The sequence below is a fragment of the Panthera uncia genome, unplaced genomic scaffold (assembly GCF_023721935.1).
Source record: "Panthera uncia isolate 11264 unplaced genomic scaffold, Puncia_PCG_1.0 HiC_scaffold_479, whole genome shotgun sequence".
NCBI lineage: Eukaryota > Metazoa > Chordata > Mammalia > Carnivora > Felidae > Panthera > Panthera uncia.
The window spans coordinates 18,774-44,158 of record NW_026059626.1 but is presented as its reverse complement, the minus strand read 5'-3'; the positions used below and the strand labels follow the sequence as shown (position 1 = coordinate 44,158).

Here is a 25,385-nt window from a genome sequence, read left to right as displayed (position 1 = left end):
TATATATATCTAGATATATATAAGATATATATATCTAGATATATATATATATAGCAAGTTTAAATAATATACAGTTTTGGGGATTTAAAGTAGATTAAATATAACAAATTCTCTGTATTGGTGGGCCCAAAGGAAAATCTTATGCCCTGATAGGAATAAAGGACCCCATGGCCTGGACCTCATCCTACTGGACTCCTGAACACCACTGTACTATATAGTTTAACTATTAAGCCCTATGTCCAACGACGAGTACAGCATGTGACACACAATAAGCAACTAAACTTCTGCCAATCAGCACTTTCTAGGTGTCAGGGCAATACATGGTCTCTACCTTCTGGGAACAACCCATAAATTTAGTCAGGGAAAGAAGGATTACAAAAGAATGTGTGTTTGATAAAATGCCAACGTGGAAGACAAGGCTGGAAGAATCCTTAACCACGGACCACACATACTGCCACCCCACCAGTTGAAGACAAATAGTCACTGTTTCTGTCCCCCAGAGAATTTTCACTTGACAATGTAGTTGAGAAATCAGGGTTGGAAAACTATCTTTTAAAAGTGAAAACAATCATTTGAGAGGCTTCTGAGAAAACAATTCAGTACCCATCTCTGACAGCTAAGCCAACATTTGGCAGTCTTCACAGTTAGACTTGAAGATCTTTTTTTCCTGGTACCTCACAGTGAAAGAAGCTTGCTAAGATTTGAAACTGTTCCTTGCCTTTGAAGGCAAATGAATCCACTTTCAGAAACAAGGATTTTTTTTTACAAGTAATTTTTAAATGAAATAACGAAGAATAAAAAAATAAAATTAGTACTTGATTCACTTTCCCTTTTTAACTTACAATCTACATTCCACAAATCTCCCCAGGGCAGCATTTCCTCCATTCCTCACTACTCCCACATTGTAGGGACTGTGGGATAAACAATTTCCATGTAGCTTACACAACCTCTGAAACTTAAAGACAAATACTTGGTAATTAACCTTCTGAACATTTCCAGCTAAGTAATTTCAAACACGTATGATAAACATTATATTTAAAGTTAAGAATTAGTAAGTGTTCTGGGTATTTTATTGGGCCCTCCCAGTAATGTTTTAAAATTATTCTTGAACGGTAAAAATCAAACTAGATAGAAATGAAATATTTATTTTAAAGGCCTTCTTCACCCCACCTCACACTGAAGCCTTTGCCTTTTATGGCATGATGTTTGGTGTAGAGAATACTGGGGGCTATCCCAAATGAAATTCCCCAGCAAAGAACCTTTTATGTTGTACTGAAGAACCATTTTCCTAAATAGCAATCCTTTTATGGTATTAATTTCCAGGAAAGGAATTCTAAACAAAGTGAACAAAAGCAGTGAATTTCAATCAAAATTTACCAAACTCTGTCACATCACGCAAATCTTGGTTTAGGTTTTTGACTGTTAAGAAAAGACGATGTTAAAATGTAGACTATTTCTACCATTGTAAAGTTTATCTCCAAAGCTGGAAAAGTCCATTTTGACAGTGCGAAGTTGTTCTAGACTTTGCCGGGAAATGCTGGCTGTGCTTTGTACCACACACATATACGGAATAAAACTGCATGAATTAAGGAATTCAAAGCATACACACCATTTCAATTCCCTGAAAGAACACCCTGTTAACAGAGCGGTTTCCTTAGGTTGTTTAGAATAAATATGCTTCCAACTATTTTACCTTATGATCTGTCCTATTAAAATGATAAACATTTTTTAAAATGACTTAACTGACTGAAGGCCATCCACATCCCATTTTATATTCCAGCCACCTGATATGAAATTCAGACCATCATTAAAGCCACAAAGTTTTAACAGGGGAAACTAAATTTACAGTACATGTACAAAATCATGCGAGAAGAAAAGAGATGAAATGAATCAAATACCTGCTTGTTCTTGTACTTTTTTAGATAGCGAGGGGACACCAAACATTCAGGATTTATATCAGTTGTGATCTGCTCTGGTATTAACTGAGGATCTGGGTTTAAATGCTGCATCTTCAGGAAGGAAAGAATATTTTGGACTTCTAAGTTGTAAGAACTGTCTGCCATGGTCTTGCCTTTGGAGGCTAATCTGCAGGCTGCCATCCAGTGTGCATACTGTTTTTCCTGTTGAAAAGAAATACTGAAATATGAAATGTATCACATGATGGGTCCTTTAAGTATAAAATGTAAGGACGACTGGTCAACTCACTAGGGAACTGAAGAAAACTGAAGTTCACACTTTTAATTGGAAAACTTACATTGTCACAACGAAGCCAGATTTCATTCATGCCCTCTGCAACTGGAATCAGGAGTTTAATGTTAAATTTTTGGCCTGAAATGTTTACATCTGGGGTAACTTCACATCCTGTAATAAAAAAATTATTAAAATGGTCAAATTTACCTTTAAGAAATCACAAGCCACTATAGGTAGCTCTCATTTTATGGTATCTTAACATGCTGAATTTTGCTGTTTTGGAATCTTTAAACTGGGAAGCAAGGTTTTATCGCCCAATAATTGTTTGAGGTGGAGCAAAAGAGATCTAGTGTAGAAAAGGGGTATAATGCAGTTTGTGGTCCTCATAAAACTTCATTGAAGAGAAGGAAAGGGTCCTGTTAAAAGGATATTACCAAAAAACACGACCCCACAAGTTTGATATTGTGCTGTTTTAATATCATTCAGTTCCTTAAATCTCAAGGTATTTGGGACTTTTAAGTTGCTAAATGTATAGGGATAACATTTTGGTAAGAATAAGCGACTGTTCAAAAGTAACCTCTCTGCCCACTGTGGGGCTTGAACTCATGGCCCTGAGATCAAGAGCTGCCTGCTCTACTGGCCAGAAGCCCCAAGAATAAAGGACTTTTATGATGCCTTTTCTGTGAAGCATTAGCTAGCAGCTTTACAGAAGGGCACACAGGTGGGCTGAACATACACTCAGTTAGATGGCAGGATAATGGCTGGCATAAACAAGTAGTAACAGTGTAACAGTGGAGAGGCACCCTGCAATCTGACCTTGTTCCACGCTTCTCTGTCACTTAATTACTGCCCATTTGTGGAACATCTCTAAGCCCAAATTTCCCAACCTTAAAACTCTACCTCACAGGAATGCCGTAAGGATAAAGAAGATAACAGACATGTCAGAGCTTTCTAAACGGTATTCCAGTTATCACCCTCAATGTGTCTTAAGACCAGCAAGTAGGCTCCTAGACTGTTAGCAGGGCCTGTGGTCACTTTGCTCTGTGTACCGGAGCAACATCTCTCTGTACAGAGAGTATAAGGAACAAGATAATAAAGCTCTCTACATCTACCACAAAGAAAGGACAAATACAAAGCACTGTATTGAAAACAACAGAATATTGTACTTTTTTTAATGTTTATGCACTCTGATAAGAGGGAGTGAGCACTGCACACGCATGCAGGGGAGGGGCAGAGAGAATCTCAAGCGGGCTCCACACTGTTAGCGCAGAGACCAACTGTCGAGCCGGACGGTGGCTCGATCCCGTGAACCGTGAGATCATGACCTGAAATCCAGAGTCAGACGCTAAAACGACTGAGTCACCCAGGCTCCCCAAGAAACAGAACATTTTAGATAAATGGAAGATCCTCTTCTCCTTTCCAGAAACACCTATCATGAATTTAGTGGACTTTCTCCCTGTTTGCTTTCTTTTAAAAAATATTAGCTACAGCATTTACCTCTTTCTGTACAAGGATTACAAACTATCAGGAAGTTTGCATTTAATCTGCAAAGGTAACACAAAGAGGAGACGTTTGAAGATAGTTCTTTTGCAGATTTCATTACTCACTGAAGCAGACTTAAAAGTACACAATCCCATAATCATGTCTCTTTTAAAAGTAAAACACCAAAAAAACCTAAAAAGCTTGGCGAGGCATAGTGAGTGGTAACTCAGGTGCTACTGTAGGCGCAAAGGCACCTGTCAGGCCACACATCTCAGACAATATTCACTCCGTGCCACCTCGGGTACCTACGACCATGGCAATGTGCCACGCTTCACTGTAGCCCAATTGCTGCTCCTCTGACACGTTCTAACCGCAGTCTTCAAACTCTTTGAGTCCTGCAGCCCTGACACCTTCTCCCCATCATGTTTTCACTTCTTCCTTTTCCTGAGTCCAGCCTGGACACCATTCACCAGCTATCACATCCAACTCCCTAGACTCACCGTATTTCCATTAATACACATTAACCAAGACCTTAACCCTGGCTCCATCCAACCACCTCGCTTTTACTTGCCTATAATAGGCTGCTGAGCACTCTAAGGAGGGGAGGGGGAGAAAAACCACAAAACCAAGCAGATAGGTTTCACCAGAAATTCATGGATTCCCAAACTCTACCTGGCCCTCAACACTTGCATCCTGTGTTTTCAGACACTCTCAACAATGTTTATCTCAAATCTTCTCAGGCCTCCGATGCCGCTCACTCTCAGGGGACAACTTCACATCTTTTCTCCAAGAAAGCCATGAGAAGTAGTCACACAGCTTCCTACCACCACAGCCGATAAAGCTTGCTGCCCTCACTCCCACAGTGGGATGGCATCTCTCTGATCCCAAGTGGGCTGTTTTCTGCCATCCCAGGAACCTTGCTCCATCACAGAGATCCTCTTCCTCTCCCAGACACTACTTCTCTATTTCTAGTGTGATGTTTCCATCAGCATTTCACTTCCTTGAGTCTCTCCAATCTTGAAACAAAATGCCTTTCTCCTCCACCTTATACCTCTCTCTGCTGTTACTGCCCTCTTTCCTCCCTCCTTATTACAGGTAAGGTTCATCAAAAAACTATCTTTGTTTCCTATTTACTTCTCAATGACTGTACTTTGGCTCCCATACTCAAAAGGCCACTGAAATCCGCTCCAATCTGTTCTGCATCAAGGCCACCAACCACCTCCAATGTGGCTAAATGCTATGTCGGCTTCACAGTCTTTACCTTACTTTTCTGTAGTATTTGATGCCAGTGATTACGCTGTCCTTTTTGAAACAACTTTTATCTTAGTTCCCACCATGTCTCATTTCCATGGTCTCCGTAAGCATTTTTTGTTTCCCTTCCTCTAATCTGCCCTGTATCTCAAACACAGGTGTTCTACAGGGTTCTGTTCTTAGCCTTTTCATATTATAGACAACCATTCTAATGGCTGCCATTTATCATTAACGCTAAAACTGATACCATAAGTATCTGCAGTGCGGATCTCCTGTGATCCAGTGGCCTACAAGTTACCTCCAACAGCTATCCCACAGGCACCTCAAATTTAAAATAACCCAAAACTAAACTCACTGTCCTTCTCCCCGAAATAAGCTCCTCTATATTCTCAACTCTATCCATCCAACTTGTACAAGCCAGAAATAAGTCCCTCCCCATGAGCCTCTCCCAAATCAATCACTCAGGATGCTTGCTGACTGGGCTTTCTCAGGATCTTCTGAATTTGAACCCTTTTCTCCATCCATATTGATCACCTTAATCTGGATCACTGTCACTGTTCTAAAATTATTCCTCTATACTGTAGCCAATATAAATAGGATGGATCCTGTTATTTTCATGTTAATACTTTCTCAGTGACACTTCATTGCTGCCAGTTTAAAAAACAATCCCTAACATTTTTATCCTCCAAAACATGCCAATTTCTTCAGCTGTTGTCCCTCATCTATGTAGAAATCAGATTCAATAGCCACTAGGAAGCATTCATCCTCTGACTTGATTGAACTCTACATTCCAACAGCACAAAACCCCCTGTGGTTGCTGATGCTTTTCTCCAGGAATTTCTGCATACCAGTCTCTGCCACAAGGTTTTTACCAATTCTCCTTCCTTCCATGGGCCTTGAGTTAGACACTGGATCTAACTCTGGCATTATTTCTGCCAGGATATTCCCCACCATCGCTGAACACTGAGACAGCACACACCCTTATCTTTGCTCCTCCTTGGACCTGTTACTTTTTAAAGTACTATTCATTGCCCAAATTGTCACTGTTTATCTCCCAAATGCTCTAAACACCCAGAGGGGTGGGTCTGTAACCTGTTCCTGCTCATGTCTCCAGGATCTAGCACAGCTGGGGCACAGGAATTCAATCAGTATTGGAACTGAATTTGTTTTTAGAACTTTTCATTTTAGATCTCCAAAGGCCTTAGAGAACATCTAGTCCAAAGTCCAAAGGCATGGAGAACACTCTCATTTCTTAGAGGAAGGTACTGAGGTCCAAATGGGCTATTTTTCTAAAATCACAGGGCTTATTTAGTAGCAGAACAGGAAGTAAGCCACTTGATTTTTAGGCTAGTGATATCTTCATTAGTGTGATGTGTGGGAAAATGCTCTTTTGGGAGGACATGGAAAAGGTAGGATGACAGCACACTGTAAGCCATTTTCCATACTAGGACTTGACTTCTCAGTCATGCAGGGGGGAAGGTTAGGGATGTAACACGGTTAGAGAAAGCAGGGGCCAGAAGACAGATCTAGTCTCTAAATCAAGAGCAGATAATCTGGGCTGGTCCTGGGCAGCTGAGGACAGAAGCAAGAACAAGAGCTGCAACAGATTCTAAAAGTAACAAATAACAAAAGAGACCCAAAAGTTAACTCATGGGTCTTGGAGAGAAAGGCAGTTAGCCTAATTCAAAGTTTTAGGAAAATTACAGTATTCCAACACATGGGCAGAGCAATCTTCTACCCAGGCCAGGGGTTTCCTTTTTTTAAAACAACAGTTCAGATAACTAGTGAGCAGAACACAGAGCAGAGATTTGGACATTTCGTTGAAATATACTAAAAATATCCTAATGTACTACGTAGAAAAGAAAATGAAGACTATAGATCAGGGAAAGCACCTTTATATTTTAAGCAATAAATACAATATTTTGAGAATAATTTCTGTGAATGAGTCAGGGGCCCCCTTCTTGGGTACTTTTGTCCAAATATGGACATTTTTAGTTAGAAAGGCATATTGCTTTATATATAATGACAAATGTACATGCAAAACATAACCCAGAGGAGAAACGGGTTGGGCCAATAGGAATGAGCTTCTTGGACAACTAGCCTGCCAAAGGAACTGCAACCAACAGGCCGTGAAACCAGAAGGCTACCCCGCAGCTCCATAGCCTGGAAACACCATGCTCCTTTCTCAATTCTGCCTCTCCAACCCCATAACTTAGTTGGGAATTGAAGTCTTACATGAATGCATCTGATTGGAATAAAAATCTCACTGCAAACAAGTCCAGAAAATGTATTTTAGTTTTCTAGCCTTTGCTGTAAGAGTGTGGAACAGTGAGATGACAATCCACCAAGCATGCTGGTGCCAAGGGTGCAGGGAGTGTGGTGTGGGCACATAGGAGAGCAGTTCTCGATGGAAGTGAGCCAAATGGTTTTAGTGAATATCCCCATAAGTGAAGTGGTGATCAACAATCTGCAACACCCTGCAGATAAATCACGGCAGGAGGCAGCAAGATGTCCTCTAGCCGTAGAAGAACCAGACCAACCTGGACAGGAAATTCTCCTTCTGCCTGAACCACTGCATCAGTCAGATAAAAGAAGTGAAGGAGCAGTGTGAAGAACCAAAGAAGTCACCCAAGTGGGGAGTGAAATGGAAAAAAAAAAGACCAAAGCCAGTAGCTCTGAGTCCTCAGCCAGGAGCAACTCAGGCCACAGCAAACAAGGTTGCCACAAGGGAGTAGAAACATGTCCAATAACATGTGCCTCAAATACCAGCCCCTTAGTGACAGCTTTGGATTTGAAGAGACAAGAGGAAACCAAAGAGATTCAGGTTGTTGACGAGGAGGAGCCTCAGAGGTGTATCCTGGGGCTACCCCAGGAGCCAAATTGAGAGCAGAGTGTCGAACGAAAATGTTCAGGAAGGTGTTGTGGGAGGGTTAAGAAGTTGGCCAAACCCCATAGGTGCCTGCTGCCCCATTGCGGAGCCAAAAAGAGACTGGGGGTCGTGAGGGGGACCAGCTTATCATCAGTGAAAGTCAGGAAGAAGAGTAGGATGCTGATGAGGAAGGGAAAAGCCAGCAAAAACGGAGAGGACTACAACACAGATGAGAATGAAGAAAACCTGAATGACCTAATGCTGAGGATGAGAAAAGAGGCACCACAGATTTACTTGACGAGAAGAAAAGTGGAATCACTTCAAATGAAGACTGTACAAAGAGATTACAACGAAATATTTGTGGGAAATGGAATGCTTAAAATTGTGACAAAAACTATGTACCAAAAAAAAGAATCTAGACCTAAAAAAGTACCATAAAGGAGTAATGTATCTGCTGAGGAACACACCCCTGCCCCACCCAGCAAAGTGAAGTTTATTGACTGTTAGCCAACAGAAAGTTTCTCCATCAACACTGGTCACTCCAAGGCTTTCCTTACCTCTTAGGTTCATCTGATGAGCTGGTGTGCCACTGGATTCTTCTTTGCTCTTATAGCAAGAAATAGATGTATCTTTAAAGGTGCACCAATATTGCTTGTAACCTTTTAGAGTCAGTTTTTTTGGCCTACATGTCAAACAGAATTAAGAGAAAAACCACTTTTGAAATAACTTTATCAACAGTATGTTTCAGCAGCAAAGTTTCAAAACATTAAAAGTCTGAGGCCAAGTTTTACATATATTCAACTAAGTTCCCTTGGGCCAGCATGTTATATTCAATGTTGCTGTTATTGGATTTGTCCCCTCTCGATCAATCTACTCAGGAAGATCTCAAACAGTGAATGGGTAGAGGAGAAAGGAGGGCCAACAATCTAGTATTTCTGTCAGTGGTAGCCATCTCTAACACTAGCAGGTCACATGGAAAGGACAAGAAACAAAAGGTGAAGTAAATGTCACCAATCGGAAAGCTCCTAGGTCCTATAATCACCAGGAGATTCCTGAGTGTGTGCAAGGCTGCTTTTGGAGCCTCTCTGAACGAGGGTACTGGTCTCTCTCAGGGTGTAACTGAATGGTGCTTCAACTTGCCACCCAAGGCCAACACGAAGATGACAGTAATCATGACAGAGAGTGGGTAAGTAAAGGTGTGAAATGCAAGAAGAAAGGGGGTAGGGAGCGGCATCTGAAATCATGCCCTTATCTTAGAAACTTTCCATACGGTAAGCTGTTATATGTTTAGCTACAGTAAATGGTTTATTCCATAATGGCTTCACACCTTCTATTCCATATCATCTCCTCTCCTTTCTCCCTTTTCTGCTTTAATGCCTAGATTCTGTGGACTGTGCCCAGATTGATGAAAGTCTAGATAAGATACACAAAAACCTTATTATAAAATATGCCTTGAACAAATGAATAAAATTCAATAGAATCTGGGGCTCTGAACAAGGAAATAACTGCTGGCAATAATAGTTCATTATGTCTTGCTTTCACCCGGAGGGGATGTTTTATGCTAAAATGCCACTGTATGTTTCAGTCTACATGATGCAATCTAGGTTACATAATGTTTGCTTTTCCCCTTTAAGAAAAATGTTTATCAGATGAAACAACTCACGAGTACTGCAATTTTAATTTGGTGAAGATGGTTATTTTCTCTCATAATTCATAATGCATATGCTAAAGTAAATTCCAACATGAATGTGACTACAAAATTGATACTTGTCATTCATTAATATTTGGAATTCCTCCCCTTTTGTACTTACTTAAAAACTTTAATATAGTCAGCAAGTTCAGGAATAGAAGTGATGTCACCCTAGGGAAAGAATTAAATCATTTTTTTTCTGATTTTTCTTAAAATTTGAAACTCTAATATTTAGTATCTGTCATCAAGTATCAGTGTATTCAATAAACAAAATTACATAACATACAGATTATTAAGGTTTTAAAAGTACAATCATAATGTATGGTCATATGTACAAAGCCATTTTTTTTAAAGTTTGTTTTGTGAGAGAGAGAGAGAGAGAGAGAGAGAGAGAGAGAGAGAGAGAGAGAGGATCCCAAGCAGGCTCCACGCTGTCAGCGCAGACCCCAATGTGAGGCTCGATCCTACGAACCATGAGATCCTGACAGAGCTGAAACCAAAAGTCTAACCAACTGAGCCACCCAGGCACTCCACAAAGTCATTTTTAAGTGGCATACAAAGCTAATAAAAAATGTGATCAAAATGGCAGTTCATATAACCTATAAGAACATATTATTCTAATTCAGCTAAAATTGTTTACATCTGCACATGAAAATTTTATAAAATCCTAACAGCCCTTAGGTCAGTGTTTCTTCTGTAACAACTAATTCCTAAGCTTTAAAACTAAACTTAGCATTTAACATTTTTCCCAAGATCTGCTTTTCTCTTTTTGTAACATTTTAAATGTGAAGCTCACTGAATGGATGTTACCATGACTTCACTCTACCTTTTACTCTGCAGAAACGTTCTTCCACTGCTTGTGAGAGAATGTGCAGATATCTCGAGATCTATCTTTACTGTATCCTAGAGACTAGATTATTAATTTAAAATTTTTCCCTGAAAGTTTCTAAGTCAACACCTGTGTTCTCTAAAGCATTAAATCCACAAAAAGGTAAGAATTCAAACTAAACTAGTAGGGAAAAAGATTCACCATACCAAAATTGTTGATGTTTTCCCTCCTTCCAAAGTGATCTCCAGGTCTGAAAGAGCAGCATCAACTTCGTCTACTTCTTTGTCACTGTTGTTCAAATGATTCTCTGATGTCATGATTGACAGCTTATTGATGTGATACTGAAAAAAGAAATGATATTTTATTTAAATGTCTGTTCTAACTAGTAAAACTTTAAAATGAGATCACTATTCGCATCTATATTGAAAGCTTTTCATCACCTAACTTGAAAAGATATAGTGTCCAAGAACTAGAATAGGAAAATAAATGGCAATGCACCTAAAATCAGTGTCCTAAACATCCCAATAAATATTTATCCAGGATATATGAAAATGATTTAGTTTGGGAAGCCCTAGGACTTAGAGTTAACAGGTTGTCCACTAAGCTCCACACGAGCAGAGATTTTTTTACTCTTTTCTCCCCACTGCAGTATTCTGTGTGTCTAGAACAGGTCCTAGAACCAATGAATACTGAATGAATTAACAGAATATGCATCAGGTCTTTTGTAAAAATATATTAACATTGATTACCTTGTGTTACTATTACTACCCTGCAGAAGAAAATTAGTTGAAAGCTAAAGCCCTTCTTCCCCTGGCCCCCCAGCCTCAATTCAGTGCTGCAAACATGATCAGAGGAAGATGATGTTTATATCTCAGTTACGTAACAATGATAAGATGGATTACATTTATATGTGAACACACACACGTGCATATTTGTGTATATATACCAGAGTAGTGGTAAATACTCCTTATGCAGCTAGAAAAATCTTTGCATAAAGAAAAACTAGTAATGATTTTAAATATATTTAGGTCACTTAGAACAAATATTAATAATCTATTAGATTCTGATGCTAAACCTTACAGAGGTTTCACACAAAGGTAAGTAGAACTTTTGAATCACTTAATCTAAAAAAAAAAACCTCTCTTTTTTTTTTTAAGTTTATTTATTTTGAGAGAGAGAGAACGTGCATGTGTGAGCACGAGCAGGGGAGGAGCAGAGAGAGGAAGACAGAATCTCCAGCAGGCCGCACGATGTCAACACAGAACCCGATGTGGGGCTCGAACCCACGAACTGGGGCTTGAACCATGAATCATGAGATCAAGACCTGAGCTGAAATCAAGAGGTGACATTTAACCGACTGAGCCACCTAGGTGCCCCTAATCAGTTTCCTTTCAAAGCATTAAGTAGCACTCCAAATTTCTAAAGTATTCATTCATTGAATAGGATCTATTCATGGGAACACTGAATGAACTAATCTGAGACCAACTGTCAGTGTTCCTCTGTATTTTAAGATTAGTGAATTGATAATGAATAGTCTTTGGCTATACCTTCAACTGTGCTGAAATGAGATCCCTCCAGTGATAGAAACTTCCATGTTCACAAATCATGGAGAATGTGGTAGGTTGAGGCCCTCAGGAAGTTGCCTCAAATGTCAGTAACATTAAGAATCGTCAAGAGAGTTGGTTAAAAATACATATTCTTAGGTTCACCCCACAGAGATTTTAATGTAGCAAATCTGGAGTCCAGCCCAGAATCTGCATTTTTATTAAGTGACTTAGGTGATTCTGATGCAGAAAGTCCTTTTAAGTTATACTGTAGAAACCCTGGCTATGAATGGGAATGGTCATAAAACCCCAGCTTTGCTTTCAGAGGTGCATCGGTTATCTTTTAAATGTTACAATACAGACTTGGACCTAAATACTTTAAAAACAGTGTTATTAACCTTTCTGTTTTTGATCCACTCCTCCTTACTTTGTTTCTTTTTACTATTGTAGATTTACGTTACACAGGGAACCAGAAGCCCCAAGTTCAGAGTGCAGACTGTCTAAAATAAAAAGAATAGGCATTTCTTTCCCATCTTCTCAAAGTTTCCCCCTTCTGTACTGGATGGATTCTTAGAGCCTTTGGTTCAGTTTCTGGGAAGGCTTCTAAGAACTCAGGATTTGTAGTCCAAAATTCTCTTATAGAATCTAGATTCTAGGGGCACCTCGGTGGCTTAGTCAGTTAAGTGTCCGACTTTGACTCATGTCATAATCTCACGGTTTGTAGGTTCGAGCCCCAGGCTGGGCTCTGTGCTGACAGCTTGGAGCCTGCTTCAGATTCTGTGTCTCCCTCTTGCTCTCCCCCTCCCTCTCTCAAAAATAAACATAAAAAAAAAAAAATAAATCTAGATTCTCAAATGGTTCAGGAGAGCTATGCTTTGGGACATTGTGTCCACAAATTAAAATTCATGTCTTGAAGTGTTTTCTACTGCACTAAAATGGACTGTCTACTGTACACTGGGTGAAGGAAAGCTATGAAATGGTCCTATTTCTGTGAAAATACAACTGTGTGTGTCTATCTGACCCTTGGACAACATGGAGGCTAGGGGCACTGACTCTCCCAAAACCTTACTAATAATAGTCTGCTCTTGACCAGAACTTTATCAATAAGAAACAATTAACATATATTTTGTATGTTATATATGTATAGACTTATTCTTACAATAAAGTTAGAGAAAAAAATGTAAGGAAAATACATTTACTGTAATGTATTTATTTATTGAAGAAAATCTGCACATAAGTGGACCCATGCAGTTCAAGCCTGTGTTGTTCAAGGGTCAACTATATTCTCACTCAGCAAATTTTTTTCAGCACCTACTATGTGCTCATAGGTACGTCTGTATCTGTTGGTTTTTTAAAAAGTGCATTATTTTTATAATAAAAAGATAAATACTATATAATAAAAGTCTGTGATTTTCCCCCACATACATTTTATATGTACTACTCTTCTGTCATTGGCAAAACCGTCACTAGAAAATTATAAGCCTATATTCTAAGTGAGAAAGATGTAGGTAGAAAACTATAAACCAAGTGAGATACTTTGAACAAAATTACTCCAGAATTTAATTCACGAAATTCTTCAGATAGTCTGAATTATCCAAAAACACAATAGAAGATTCTTAACTAGCTGATTAAACAAGTCTCTACCTAAACTAATTTATCTGCCATCAAAGATTTTCCTTGTTTAAGCTTTGTTTCGACTCCCTTCTTTTATCATATAAACTAAGGAGAAATGAGCTTTTCTTCTACTGTAAATAGGACAATTTTTTAAGTCTTAACCAGAAAACCTTCCTGGATGCATACAAACATTTGGAAGACTGGGAGCATTTTTATTTGTGTTCTAAAGAGAAGAAAATAAAATCCTTTTTACAGTGAAAGCTTTTAATAAGTAAATGTCAACTTTGCTTCCTGTACTTAAAGAACACTAATTTTGTCAGGACTTCTGGCAAAACCAGAATTCTACCATAATCTGAGAACATTCACCAAAGCCTCATTCAACTATGTGAACTGTAAGAATGACTAATCTGTGGTCAGCTGGATCCCAGTGTTTCTAAGAAGGCAGATCTGTGGATGCCACCCTAATGTTATTTTACTAAAGGGGGAAAGTTTCGAAAATATAAGCACTACTGTATTCTTAAAAAGTTGGTATGCAAGAACTACAGTTGAGAAAACACTGGTTTAATCTAAGGAAAACATTACCTACTTAAAAAAAAATTTTTTTTAATGTATTTTGAGAGAGAGAGGGAGCGCCGTGTGCCTGTGAGCAAGGGAAGTGCAGAGAGAGAAGGAGAGACAGAATCCCAAGGAGGCTCGCACCCTCAGCGCAGAGCCTGAAGTGGAGCTCGATCTCATGAACTGTGAGATCATGACCTGAGCTGAAATCAAGAGTCAGACACTTAACCGACTGAGCCACCCAGGTGCCCCTAACTACACCTTAAGGATTATCATTCTGAAAACTAATTTATGTTTTGTTTCAGTAGTCCATTAAAATTTATCACCTTTAAAATGTATTATTTTTGCTATAGCCACTTAAAAAATATTATCAGCCCCAGCTACTTAGGAAATTATGCAAGTAATAAGCTTCATTTTAGAAATGGGATTTTCAACGTAGATCTTATTTCTAAAGCAAAATGGGGTAGTTTTAAACTAATATATATGTGGGGTGGGAGAATAGTTTTCTTCTATAGGATACAAAAAAAATAGCTGAAGTATATACCACTAAACTCTGAAAAAACAAAAAGTTAAATTCATGTATTTACTTTGCCTTCTAAGTGTATATTCATTTTCAACACAGCAAAAAGCAAACACTATCAAAATGCTACTGGAATTACAATGCAACTTTACTATTTAAAAATAATCCCCTATCCTTTCCACTGAAAAGTCCCATTTACCAATACTCTCCACTACCTGCAGGGCTGCAAACATCATCATTTCTTCTTCTGTGCATTCAATTTCTTCTAGGAGAATAGCCCATTTGGCCTGCTCATAAAGCTGATTGATTCTGATTGCATCATACTGCAGCAAAAGAGACATAATCCTTTTGTAATACATCACCTTTAACATAAAATAACTTGAAAACTGAATATTCACGTTCAACGCTTGGAAAAAAAAAGTTTTAATATACATTTTTTCCCTGGGATTTTTATTTAGTATCAAATACTCAATAATGAGAACGATACTTACAGGGTTAAGTATGTCTATATATACCCACATCTAATTTTCCATTAAAAATAACACTGAGATGTCCGAAACATTATTATCCAATATTAGAAATAGATTCTGTGTTATTTTACAGGGAAACAATCATCAGATATTCCAGAGTTCTTAAGAAAATGAATCTGATTTGAAAGACATTTAAAGGGTAAAAGTGACTGCTTTTCAGTGTTGGTACTGCAACCTGCCACACTAAAATGTTATAATCAGAGAGTAAATTATTTTAGGGAACATTTTATTCACTAGGGAAAAGCATGCTTAGACAAAGTGTCAGGTCCTTGTAAAGAGCAATTATTTTAAGAATCTGAAATAAGACAGTACATATTTGTACTTGTGGAGAAGATTTATTTATATATTGCTGAATTATCCATTTAGTTACATTAAGAAAAATTAATAGTAATGTCTTAACAATACATAGCATCCCCTTCCCCAGCAAATGTAACTATGTTCCTAAAACAACTTTGGTTTTACTAAAACCATGATATGACCCAAAAGGGACTAAAATTATTTTTATAGTTCCAATATATACATTTTACAGTTACAATAAAGAATTACTTAAGCACATAATAAAAAATGAAAACTATATACATGAAAATCTAGACACTAATCTAGACATGAAAAGGATGAGAGGTAGTCAAGAGAGGTTCCTTTCCTCCCAAGGATGATAAATAAGGAAGCAAAAGATCCAAAACTCACTGCCATATGTATTCTAGGGAAAAATACTTGAGATTTCATAGCAAATTTAACTCTTCTAGGAAAAGCAAAGTGATACAATCATTTGATACTAAAAACATATTACAAAGTTTGGCTATTAAATGGGAAGAAATGTAGGCTTAAAGAATTTTTAAGCAACATCTTTTGATTTGTAATTAGAAATCTGAAAGTCATTTAAAAGGTACTATTTCAGAAAAATCTTGTTTTACAAAAAGCACAGCTGAAGAGAAGTGTTAAAAAAACAAAACAAAACAAAAACAACCCTAAAACTAACTTTACCAATTCTGTAGTACCAAGCTAGTGCTTTTAAAAATACAAATCAACCAAAAGTTCAATTATTTTAACAAAAAAGAAAAAGGTTTAATTATGCTTCCGACTTACTAACACAATAGAATTATTTCAAATATAGATGCCTTTGTCTAAAGCTTAGGCTTTTAATATTATTCAGACTTGCTATATATGAATGATTCTTAACCCCATCAACTGCAAAAACCAAACATCCAAATGAACAAAACAAAAAGAAAAAAAAGAAGAGATCCCTCTAAAACCCTCGGTACCTTTGGATTCAAATCAAAAAAGCTGTAATACTTGAATCGGAGAAGCAAGGCCTCATTTTCCTTCACATCCTGTTCCATGAGAGATCTTGAGGAATCAAGCCACCTGGACAGATTAACAAGGGCATTAGAACAAAGCAAGACAAGATTAATAAAGTATCTCTACCTCTCACTGGAGAAAGAAATTCTTCAACATATCTGCATTTTAAAACTTACCCTTGGTTGATTTTTGCTTTGTCTAGAAGAGCCTGGGGCTTGAACATTTTTGCCAAGATTTCCGGTGATGTGACTGGCTGACTGACAGCAAGTATACCAGGGTTGCCTTCTGACAAAGCACTGTCACCGAACCAAGCAGAAGTTGGTGACAAGGGGCTTCCATCATGAGCGTCGTAAGTGGGGGTCATTGTTTTACTATAAAGTCCTGGGCTTGAATATATACTTCCTAATAAATAACATGAAAAACGGGTAGTAAGTATGAAGCACAGAATCTTAGTTTTCAGTAATACATACTACGATGATTTAAAGCAAATTGTGAAACAAAAGCTTCGTTCTGGAAGGAAAGCTTAGTGCATTATTTTACCTGTCTTGAAAACATGTAAAATTAACTTTAACTCTACTTGTATAACATTAGAACATGTAATAACAAGGTCAAAAGAATATAATTAAGTTGGCAGAAAATCTGGGGGAAAAAAATCAGTTCAAGAGAATTAGAAGGAAGACAAGTTAAGGATATAGCTGAAGCAGACAGACCAAGTTTTTGTTTTTAATTGTGGCAAGGCTCACCTTTCAGAGGGCCAATGTAAAGAACATCAGTGCCTATAGGAAAGGAAAGAAAGGAATTCAGAAGATAAAGGAAAGGCAACAATAGAAGACAGAAACAAAGAATGAAAAGGAAAAGGAAATGGGAAAAAGAAAACAACAGATTTTTTCCTAATATGAATCATAAACTAAAGTTAAGTATTTCAAATGAATTTAAGAGTAAAGAATCTTAGAAACTGTAACCTAACTGTAAAATAAATGTTTTTGTCCAATCAAAAGAATGAAATTGTGCTCAAGTGTCCAGGGACAAACATATCCACATTTATCACCCTTTGAAATCCGTACCTTGTTCTAAGAACTCAATGTAATTGAATAAATGCACATAAATTAAGAGAACAATTTTATGTTAATGTTTTCTTATTGAACAGCTAAACTGGTTCCAACAGATTTACAAATAAAGTATTAAAGCAAAGGGGTAGATAAAATTTTGCTAACAAAGATACATTTTATAATTAAGCCCCTGAAGGCAGGGATATTGTATCTTCTAATTCCTCAGTGTTCAGTAGGCCAGACACAAAGTAGAGGCTACATAAATAAAAACTTGAATTAAATCAACTGACAATATATCCTCTATCATCTAAATTATAAAAATTAGGAGATAAAATTAAGACTTAAAAAACAAAAAGTTCAGAATGGCATTAAGTAAAAGCATCTCCCCTTGAAGTCCTAACTCTGTTCATTATATTTTGTCTTCATAATTAAAAAATGTGTAAATGAGTATCACACTGTTAATGGATGATGGAAAGAGAATGGCTGTTTCCCTTACCTAATTTAGGAATATGTTTAGGAATTTCCTTTCCACTCTAACAATCCCTCCCTACCACCTCACCCCAATACAATGATAGAAAAAATTACCTATGAAAAATTGGTGACCATGCTAGAGATTTTTGTAGTTGTCATGACCTAGTCTAGGAAAAGAACACAAAGGGAAAAAAAAAAAATCTTGCTAGCCACAGGGTATCTGATTTGATGTCCCCAGTAAGTATTCTTCAATGTTAGTGACTAAAGTAACTTGCAGAATCTAAATGTTGTTAAACAAGCAACAAAGAAAGCTGTCAACTCTCCTTTTTAGCTTTAAAGAACACTGGAATAGTGAGTGATATCCTTAAAAGCTAGAACTTTAAAACTACAACGGCATTTTGCGAAAGGGTTACTACTTGGGCACCCATACTTATTAAAAGGGCTGAAAACAGGGGTGCCTGGGTGGCTCAGTCGGTTGAGCGTCCGACTTCGGCTCAGGTCATGATCTCACGGTTCGTGAGCTCAAGCCCCACATCGGGCTCTGTGCTGACAGCTCAGAGCCTAGAGCCTACTTCAGATTCTGTGTCCCCCTTTCTCTCTGCCCTCCCCTGCTTGCACTCTCCCTCTATCAAAAATAAATAAACATTAAAAAACATTAAAAAAAAAGGCGGGGGGGGGGGGCTGAAAACATTACTCCAGCTCAGCTTGGCAAAGAATAATCCTGCTAGAGCATATATGTATAAGGGATAGAAAAACATTACCTTCTAGGCAAAATCTTCTCATTGTGTATTTCAAAGATCTAGCAAAATAAACCCTTTACTAGGAATGTCAGAATATTGAAAATTCATTCCTAGTATGATGGACTGTAATTACGATTCAGAATTAAAGTTAGAATTGACAATTTTCTTCATGAAGTTTCTAAAACGAAATATATTCCCCTAAGTCACACAACATTTAATGGAATCAGCCACCCAATCGATTCTCTTCCTGCTCAATTTCCTATACTTTGTATATTCTACACTTCATATTTGATCACTTCGTTGTTCCTATTCTTATTCTGTTAGGCACTCCACAGTCATAACTCATTTAGTGTTTCCAACAATCCTATTATTCTCATTTTAGAGGAGCAAATGGAGTCACAGAGAGATTAGGTAACTTGTCCAATGTCAAAAGCTATTAAGTTTCAGAGCCAAGCTATAAATCCGCCAGTCTGATTGAAGCTATACACACTGCCTCCTGGGCACCATAACTTATTTAAGCCATTTCTAATTGGGTTGCATTTATTTATTTAGAATTTTGACTTCACCACTGCTACTGCAAACAAATGCCTTGCAACAGTTGTGTTTGTACCTATTTTCTAATTCTATCAACACTGCTGGGACAGAGGATATATGTGCATTTTACACTCCTTCTAAGTCTCAGTTCAGTGACAATCCCAACTACCCTGTAATTCCTGATTGCCCGATTTAAACATATTTGAAAAAAATAAATAAATAAAACTTACTTGAAGCAGAAAGCTATTACAGGGCAAGATGAAGCAACATATTTAGTCAGCAATAAAATGGGAGTTTGCTGAATTTTGTGGTATGATAACAAAAACAGTAAGGAGGAGAGAGTTCAACAAGCACTACATTTTAGGGCCACTTACTATAAACATTAAAAACCTTATGTAACTTTAGAATCTGTCTCATAACTTGGTTACTATAAATTATATTCTTATACATTCTTTTTTAAAAGAGAGTACTAAAGAATTTAATACATTTTAGATAATTTCTCATCAAAATATCAATCTCATACCATACTTAGAAAACAAATTTCAGGTAAATTAAAAATAAAAATGTTGACATTACAGGAGTTAAAATATATAAATATGAAACAATTACATAAAAGCATAAAAAGGAAATGTAGAAGAATTGTTATAATACTTGTGAAGATTTTCTTAACCAAGAGTGAAAAACCCCGAACTATAAACAAATTTGACTACATAAAAATGTAAAACTTTGGCATAGTAAAAAAGACCACAAAGAAGATTTAAAAAATGCCAGTATAGGGAAAATATCTAAGATACCAAAAGATTAGTGTATCACTAAAACAAAAATATAAATAAAATGGATAAAGTCCGTGATTTGAAACTAATAGAAAAAAATGTAATGTCTAATGTACATTATTCAACTATTATTCATACTAGTGTTTATCAGGGAAATTAAAAATGTAATTCTGAGATACTATTTATTGTCATATTAGCAAAATTCAGTAAAGATTTACAACATTTAATATAAGGCAGAAGGTAGGAAAAGGGGCATTTTCATGTACTGTTGATGGGAATGTAAAACTATTACTTTTACACTCTTTTTTGGAATATATTTGAATTTCTGGGAAACTTTTTGGAGTAGAGAAACAGTTCAGTATACATTTTCTACATGGAAAGTTTTGGCACTATTTATACTAAACTGGGGAGACCTTTTACTCCAACACAGAAAGATCACCAAAACGCTGTTTAATGGAAAAACTCCAACGGAAGAACAATACATAATACATACTAGGCTACCATTCACGTTATAAAAACAAAATGAGACATGCAAGTATATCACAGAGAAAAGGTACTGGCGAGTTGCGCTCCAACTGTCTACAACACAGTCACACAGCAATCAAGAAATGGCTACTTCTTAAGAGGGAGCAGCAAGGGAATAAGCTGAAGCAGAATTTTCACCTTCAGTTCATTTTCTGTACTATTGGAATTTTTTTATAATGAGACTGTATGAATTCTGTAATTAAAGGAAGATAAGATCCATGAGTACATTACTACCACGTGAGAAAACACAAGTTACAAATGTATAACACCCCACCCCCACCCCCTCGGGAGCTGCCCGTGGCTTTATTTATGAATCTGTTTTTGGGTAGTCAGAGCAGGAGACTCCACTTCAGTGCAAATCCCTCTTTCAGGAGCCATGACTCACCAGAAAAGGGTGCTCGGATTTTGTTATACATGTTTGCTTTGTGTAAATGTTTACAATTTTATATTAAAGGGGAAATAAGCATTATTTCTGAGTGTGTATTTTTTACTTTAACAGATTTTAAAACTATGATCCTTTATATATGTGTTTTGGGGGAGCTATGATAAGTTTTATGGCAACCAGTTGGTATTGTTAGCTTTCTATTGTCATCAAAGTACATAAAAATCCTATTAATCCCCTTATCCTCCTCCTGCCCTTAACTCTGGTATACACCAAAAAGAAAGCTTTACTCTCCTTCTTTTATCATTATAAAATAATAAATGTATTTTGCTAGTATGAAAAAAAAAACAAATGTATAACACAGTCCCACTTTCATTAAAAACAAAAATGAATACATAATTCTATAATATTTGAATTTTTACACTCAGCATGCATTATTTTTATAATTAAAGAACAGTTTAAAAAAATACCTTGGGGAACCATAAAGTGAACTACATGAAGACTTCAGCCCTGTACACATGGGGCAGAGTCAGCCAAGAGGCAAGCAAAAGCCAGAGCTGTCCTGTGCAGCCCATGCGAGGATGTCTCCCAGCCTTAAAGAAGGTGCTTGGCTTGGGGAAAGCAAACCCTCACACTACTCCTTTTTAATTGGAAACATTTTAGGATTGGACCAGAAGAAAGACTGTGTTCCATCAATGAAACCCCACAGGCTTGGGCAGACACCTGTGGCTCCTCAACAAAAGATGTTCACCTGTGTCTACACATCTCAGCCTTCCTAATGAGAGCTCATTTCCCTTGTACTGTGGATCACCCAGTGCCAGAAGAAAGATTTTTGAAATATGAAAATTACTTTTCAGCCTCAAAAAGACTCTTTGAAAAAAAAGCTGAGTTGGTATAGAGGCTGTTAACTCAAAACCAGATTGAAGTGTTGGAAAATGTCTTCAGAGTAAACTGCTATCCTGGCATTGATATTGGAGAAGACTAAGCTCAAAAACTGAACCTAGAACAAGAGAATCCAGATCTGGTTCCAAAACCGGCATACAAAGCTGAAAAGGTCCCACAGACAATCACTTGTTTTCAATAGTGAAAAAAAATTTCAACACAAATCTCCTGGAATAGGAAGAAAACTAAACATGTGAAATTATCTTACAATTGCAGAACATGAAGAATCAATGGAAATATCAAGTATTAAAAATGTGATGTTTTCTGCATTTAGTCTGTTGTCATTTTTTTCTGAAAATATACTGTAAATATTACTATTATAGCATGGGACCTATTATATTTGGGCACTTTTAGTTACAATAAAGGCCTTTCCTACATATTTTAATAAATATTTTCAGAAAAAGGCAGCTATTGTTTAAGTCAGAAAATTTAATAATTTAGTTTGCTAAAAAAATAAAAATTAAAAAAAGTTAAGTATCTTAGTGCTTAAAATGGCAAGCTCCAAATAGGAAAAATGGCATCTTGCTTAAGTGATTTTCCTAACAGTGCCAAACAAGTGAAGTATTGATTAATTTCTGTATATTTTAGGACCCAGAATTTTCCTTTCTCTAAGCTGCCTTTAAAATTTTTAAGAAAAGTTTCTAATTAGATAATTTCTATTTCTATTTACATAGTAAATCTTAAATTAGTAATCTGTTAAGTCAGTACTACACTGTAAAGTTAATTCTTACTTGGAAAAACTCTTCCCCAGACCCGGGATCAGGCTAGCTCAGTGTGTTCCCTCCCTCATAGGAAATTAGAGATCTGCTATTTTCCTTCTTACGGCTAGGAAGTGGTGAAGCACTCAAGAACATGCCATCTGAGCATAGCTGTATGAGCAAGGCATTTAAAAACTCATAAAATTTTATAATTCTGTGTAAGAATCTGACTAAAGTCTGAGAATCAATTCACTCATGATACTTAAATCTTGGAACATTATTTTTTTTTAAAAACTTAGCCTTGCTGAAGTATAATTTACGTGTTAATATTTTACCAAACATTCCTATTACTATTCACAATATTTATTTCAAATATTGTAAGTGGAGAGATGATATTATGTAATGCTTAGAAACATGAATGTTGGGAGCCAGCAAGTCTGGATTTGAATTCTAGCTCTGCCTCTTATTATAAACTTGGGCAAATCATGTAACTCTTGTCGGGTTCTTTCCTTTTAAGTAAAATGAGGATAATACCACCAAAATCACAGGGATCTTTGAGGATCAAATGAAAGATAAAGCATGTATTAAATAACAGTTATCATTTATCGAGTATATATATAATTATTGACCATGCTCACACTGAGATGCTCATAATTCAAAAAGTATGCAGTATTAAACCGAGCCTGAAGAGTCTATCTAATCCTTACCATACCTGCCGTAGAGAAATTCTTGTGAAGCATAGTGTCTGACATCCTGAAGATGTCATGTATTGAGATACATCGACCTGTTGCTATTTATTATAGACACAGTATGCAAGTGACCATATTTTTCAGTATTTGGTCCAATAATCAACTAAGGTGCTGACAAATCAAAAAAGCATACAAACTAGATGGAGTATACATCTGTAAATATTCATCTGTAATTTAAAATCTCTCCAGTTTACTGTATGTAACACCTCAAACAAAACAAAACAAAAAAACAAAAATGAACCCACATTACCTAGTCCCACTTACATTCACTATAAACTGAAAGCAGGGATGATGTCTACTATCAGATGCCTTCAGCAATATAAATCACCATGCATAAATCAAATTTTAGAATTAACCTTACTCTAATGAAAGACACACTACCTCCTCAATTTGTAGGCTTCTTGCCACTAGTCACAACTCTATTCCCTTCATTCCCTCCTCCACATATGACTGGATATAAATTTGATATTCTAAAATTATTTATTTTGTAACATGACTCTATAATACACTGTCTAAATTCCTCAGCCTGACATTAAATACCCTCCAGTGTGATCCTGAAGTTCCTTGGAGGTCTTTCCCCATGAATTGGCTCAGCTGGATTATTCACATCGTGTACTATTCTTTTGCCAAAGTGTTCCTTGTCAATATCATTCTGCTTGGATTGCTGTTTCTCACCATCAAAATCCTAGTCAGTGGAACTTTTTAAAAGCTGAAGTCACAAACTCAGTTTCCCAACCTATAACTAAATATACCCTATTTGGAATTGTTTTGCCTTCCGAATGCCTATAACACTATTTGCTACAACATTTATATATTACCTCCTAAAGTACAGTAACCATGTTTTTCAATTAGCCTATAAACTTGTAAGAATGGTCTTATTTTTTGGTATCTCCTAAGTGCCAATCAGTACATGTATAAAGACATAAAAGTTACAAGTTACATAACCTTAGACATTCCTAACCTTATTGTGCCATTTCTTCAACCTTAAAATGAGTAATAATATAATCTGCAATGAGCTGTAGTGAGAATTAAGTGAGTTTCCTCAAATAAAATATGCTAAAGTAAATTTCCATGAGCATAATGTATAAAATGGGCATACACTAAGCACTAAATTATTTGTTTTCATTACTGTTATCACCCCAGAATTTTTAAAAACCAAGAATAAACTGATTTAACTAATTCAGTTCATTATGGTAACTATAATGTCCAGTCTCTGCATATGCCCAGAACTGAAGAACCATGTAATTTAATTGGTCATCTAGCTACCCAAAAGACACTGCCTATGCTCCTGCTAGATGCCACATAACTGAGTTAGGTTCTGGTAACAAAAACGTGAGAGACAGTTCCATCATGCAAGGAACTCACAATTACTAGGTAAAAATATGTTTTTTTTTTTTTTTTTTTTTGCAATACCAATGCAATACCAAACACAGAAAAGTCCAGTGACTTAAGATAGAAGGATGCCTAACTCAGGTTGGGGAGGTAATGGAAGGAAATTTGTGAAAACTTCTTAAAGGAGCAAAACCTTAATAAAGGAAAAAGGTGGAAAGGCAAAGGGATCAGCATATGCAAAGCACAGAAGTTTTAAGTAACCTGGCAAAAGTAATATCTTAACTAAGTAATCGTGGTTTTCAAAGAATACAGGAAAAAAAGAGCTAAATACTACAAAACTGCTGGTTTCTGCAGTGCAAAGAACTGAGCCCACTTAAGGCACTGCCCCTTTTTGACTATTCCTGAGCAGAGAACCAGCCTTCCTTTTTATTGATGCAACTACTAACACCTGACATGATCTACACATGATAGACCCTCCCTGGTGGTGATTTCATGATTGAGAGAAAAAAATGCTGAAGGTGAGTTTTTTAAACTTGACTACTCTCCTGACCTTTGTAATCCATTTGTCAGAAAGACATAAGTATACAGACACATCTATGGTTCTCACACTGAGCCTTTGCTTAGTCAAAGTCTCACCTGATCCAGGAGTGATAAGAGGCCCCTCTAATTCAAGTGCCTCATCTTCAGACTGGTCATCTAGCTTTTTCTTTTTTTTCTTTGTTGGATCTCTGGGTTTTTTCAAGAGAGAAAGTTCTTCAGGGTGTCTGATATCTGTTAAAATAAGAAAAAAGATTATTTTACTAGCATAGTGTAAAAT

General features: G+C 36.8%; 1 protein-coding gene and 1 pseudogene across 1 annotated transcript; one reads left to right on the top strand and one right to left on the bottom strand.

Moving 5' to 3' along the window:
- Positions 1-610: 610 nt before the first annotated feature.
- Positions 611-25,385, bottom strand: LOC125918139 (fermitin family homolog 2-like; the record flags this gene model as incomplete). Its single annotated transcript, XM_049624184.1, has 10 exons — positions 611-2,120; positions 2,255-2,361; positions 8,350-8,474; positions 9,604-9,653; positions 10,518-10,652; positions 14,760-14,867; positions 16,337-16,439; positions 16,550-16,775; positions 17,117-17,149; positions 25,205-25,385. Coding segments are annotated over 10 exons (1,365 nt in total), but the record flags the coding sequence as incomplete, so codon positions are not given.
- On the top strand, positions 19,174-22,121 carry LOC125918138 (homeobox expressed in ES cells 1-like; annotated as a pseudogene).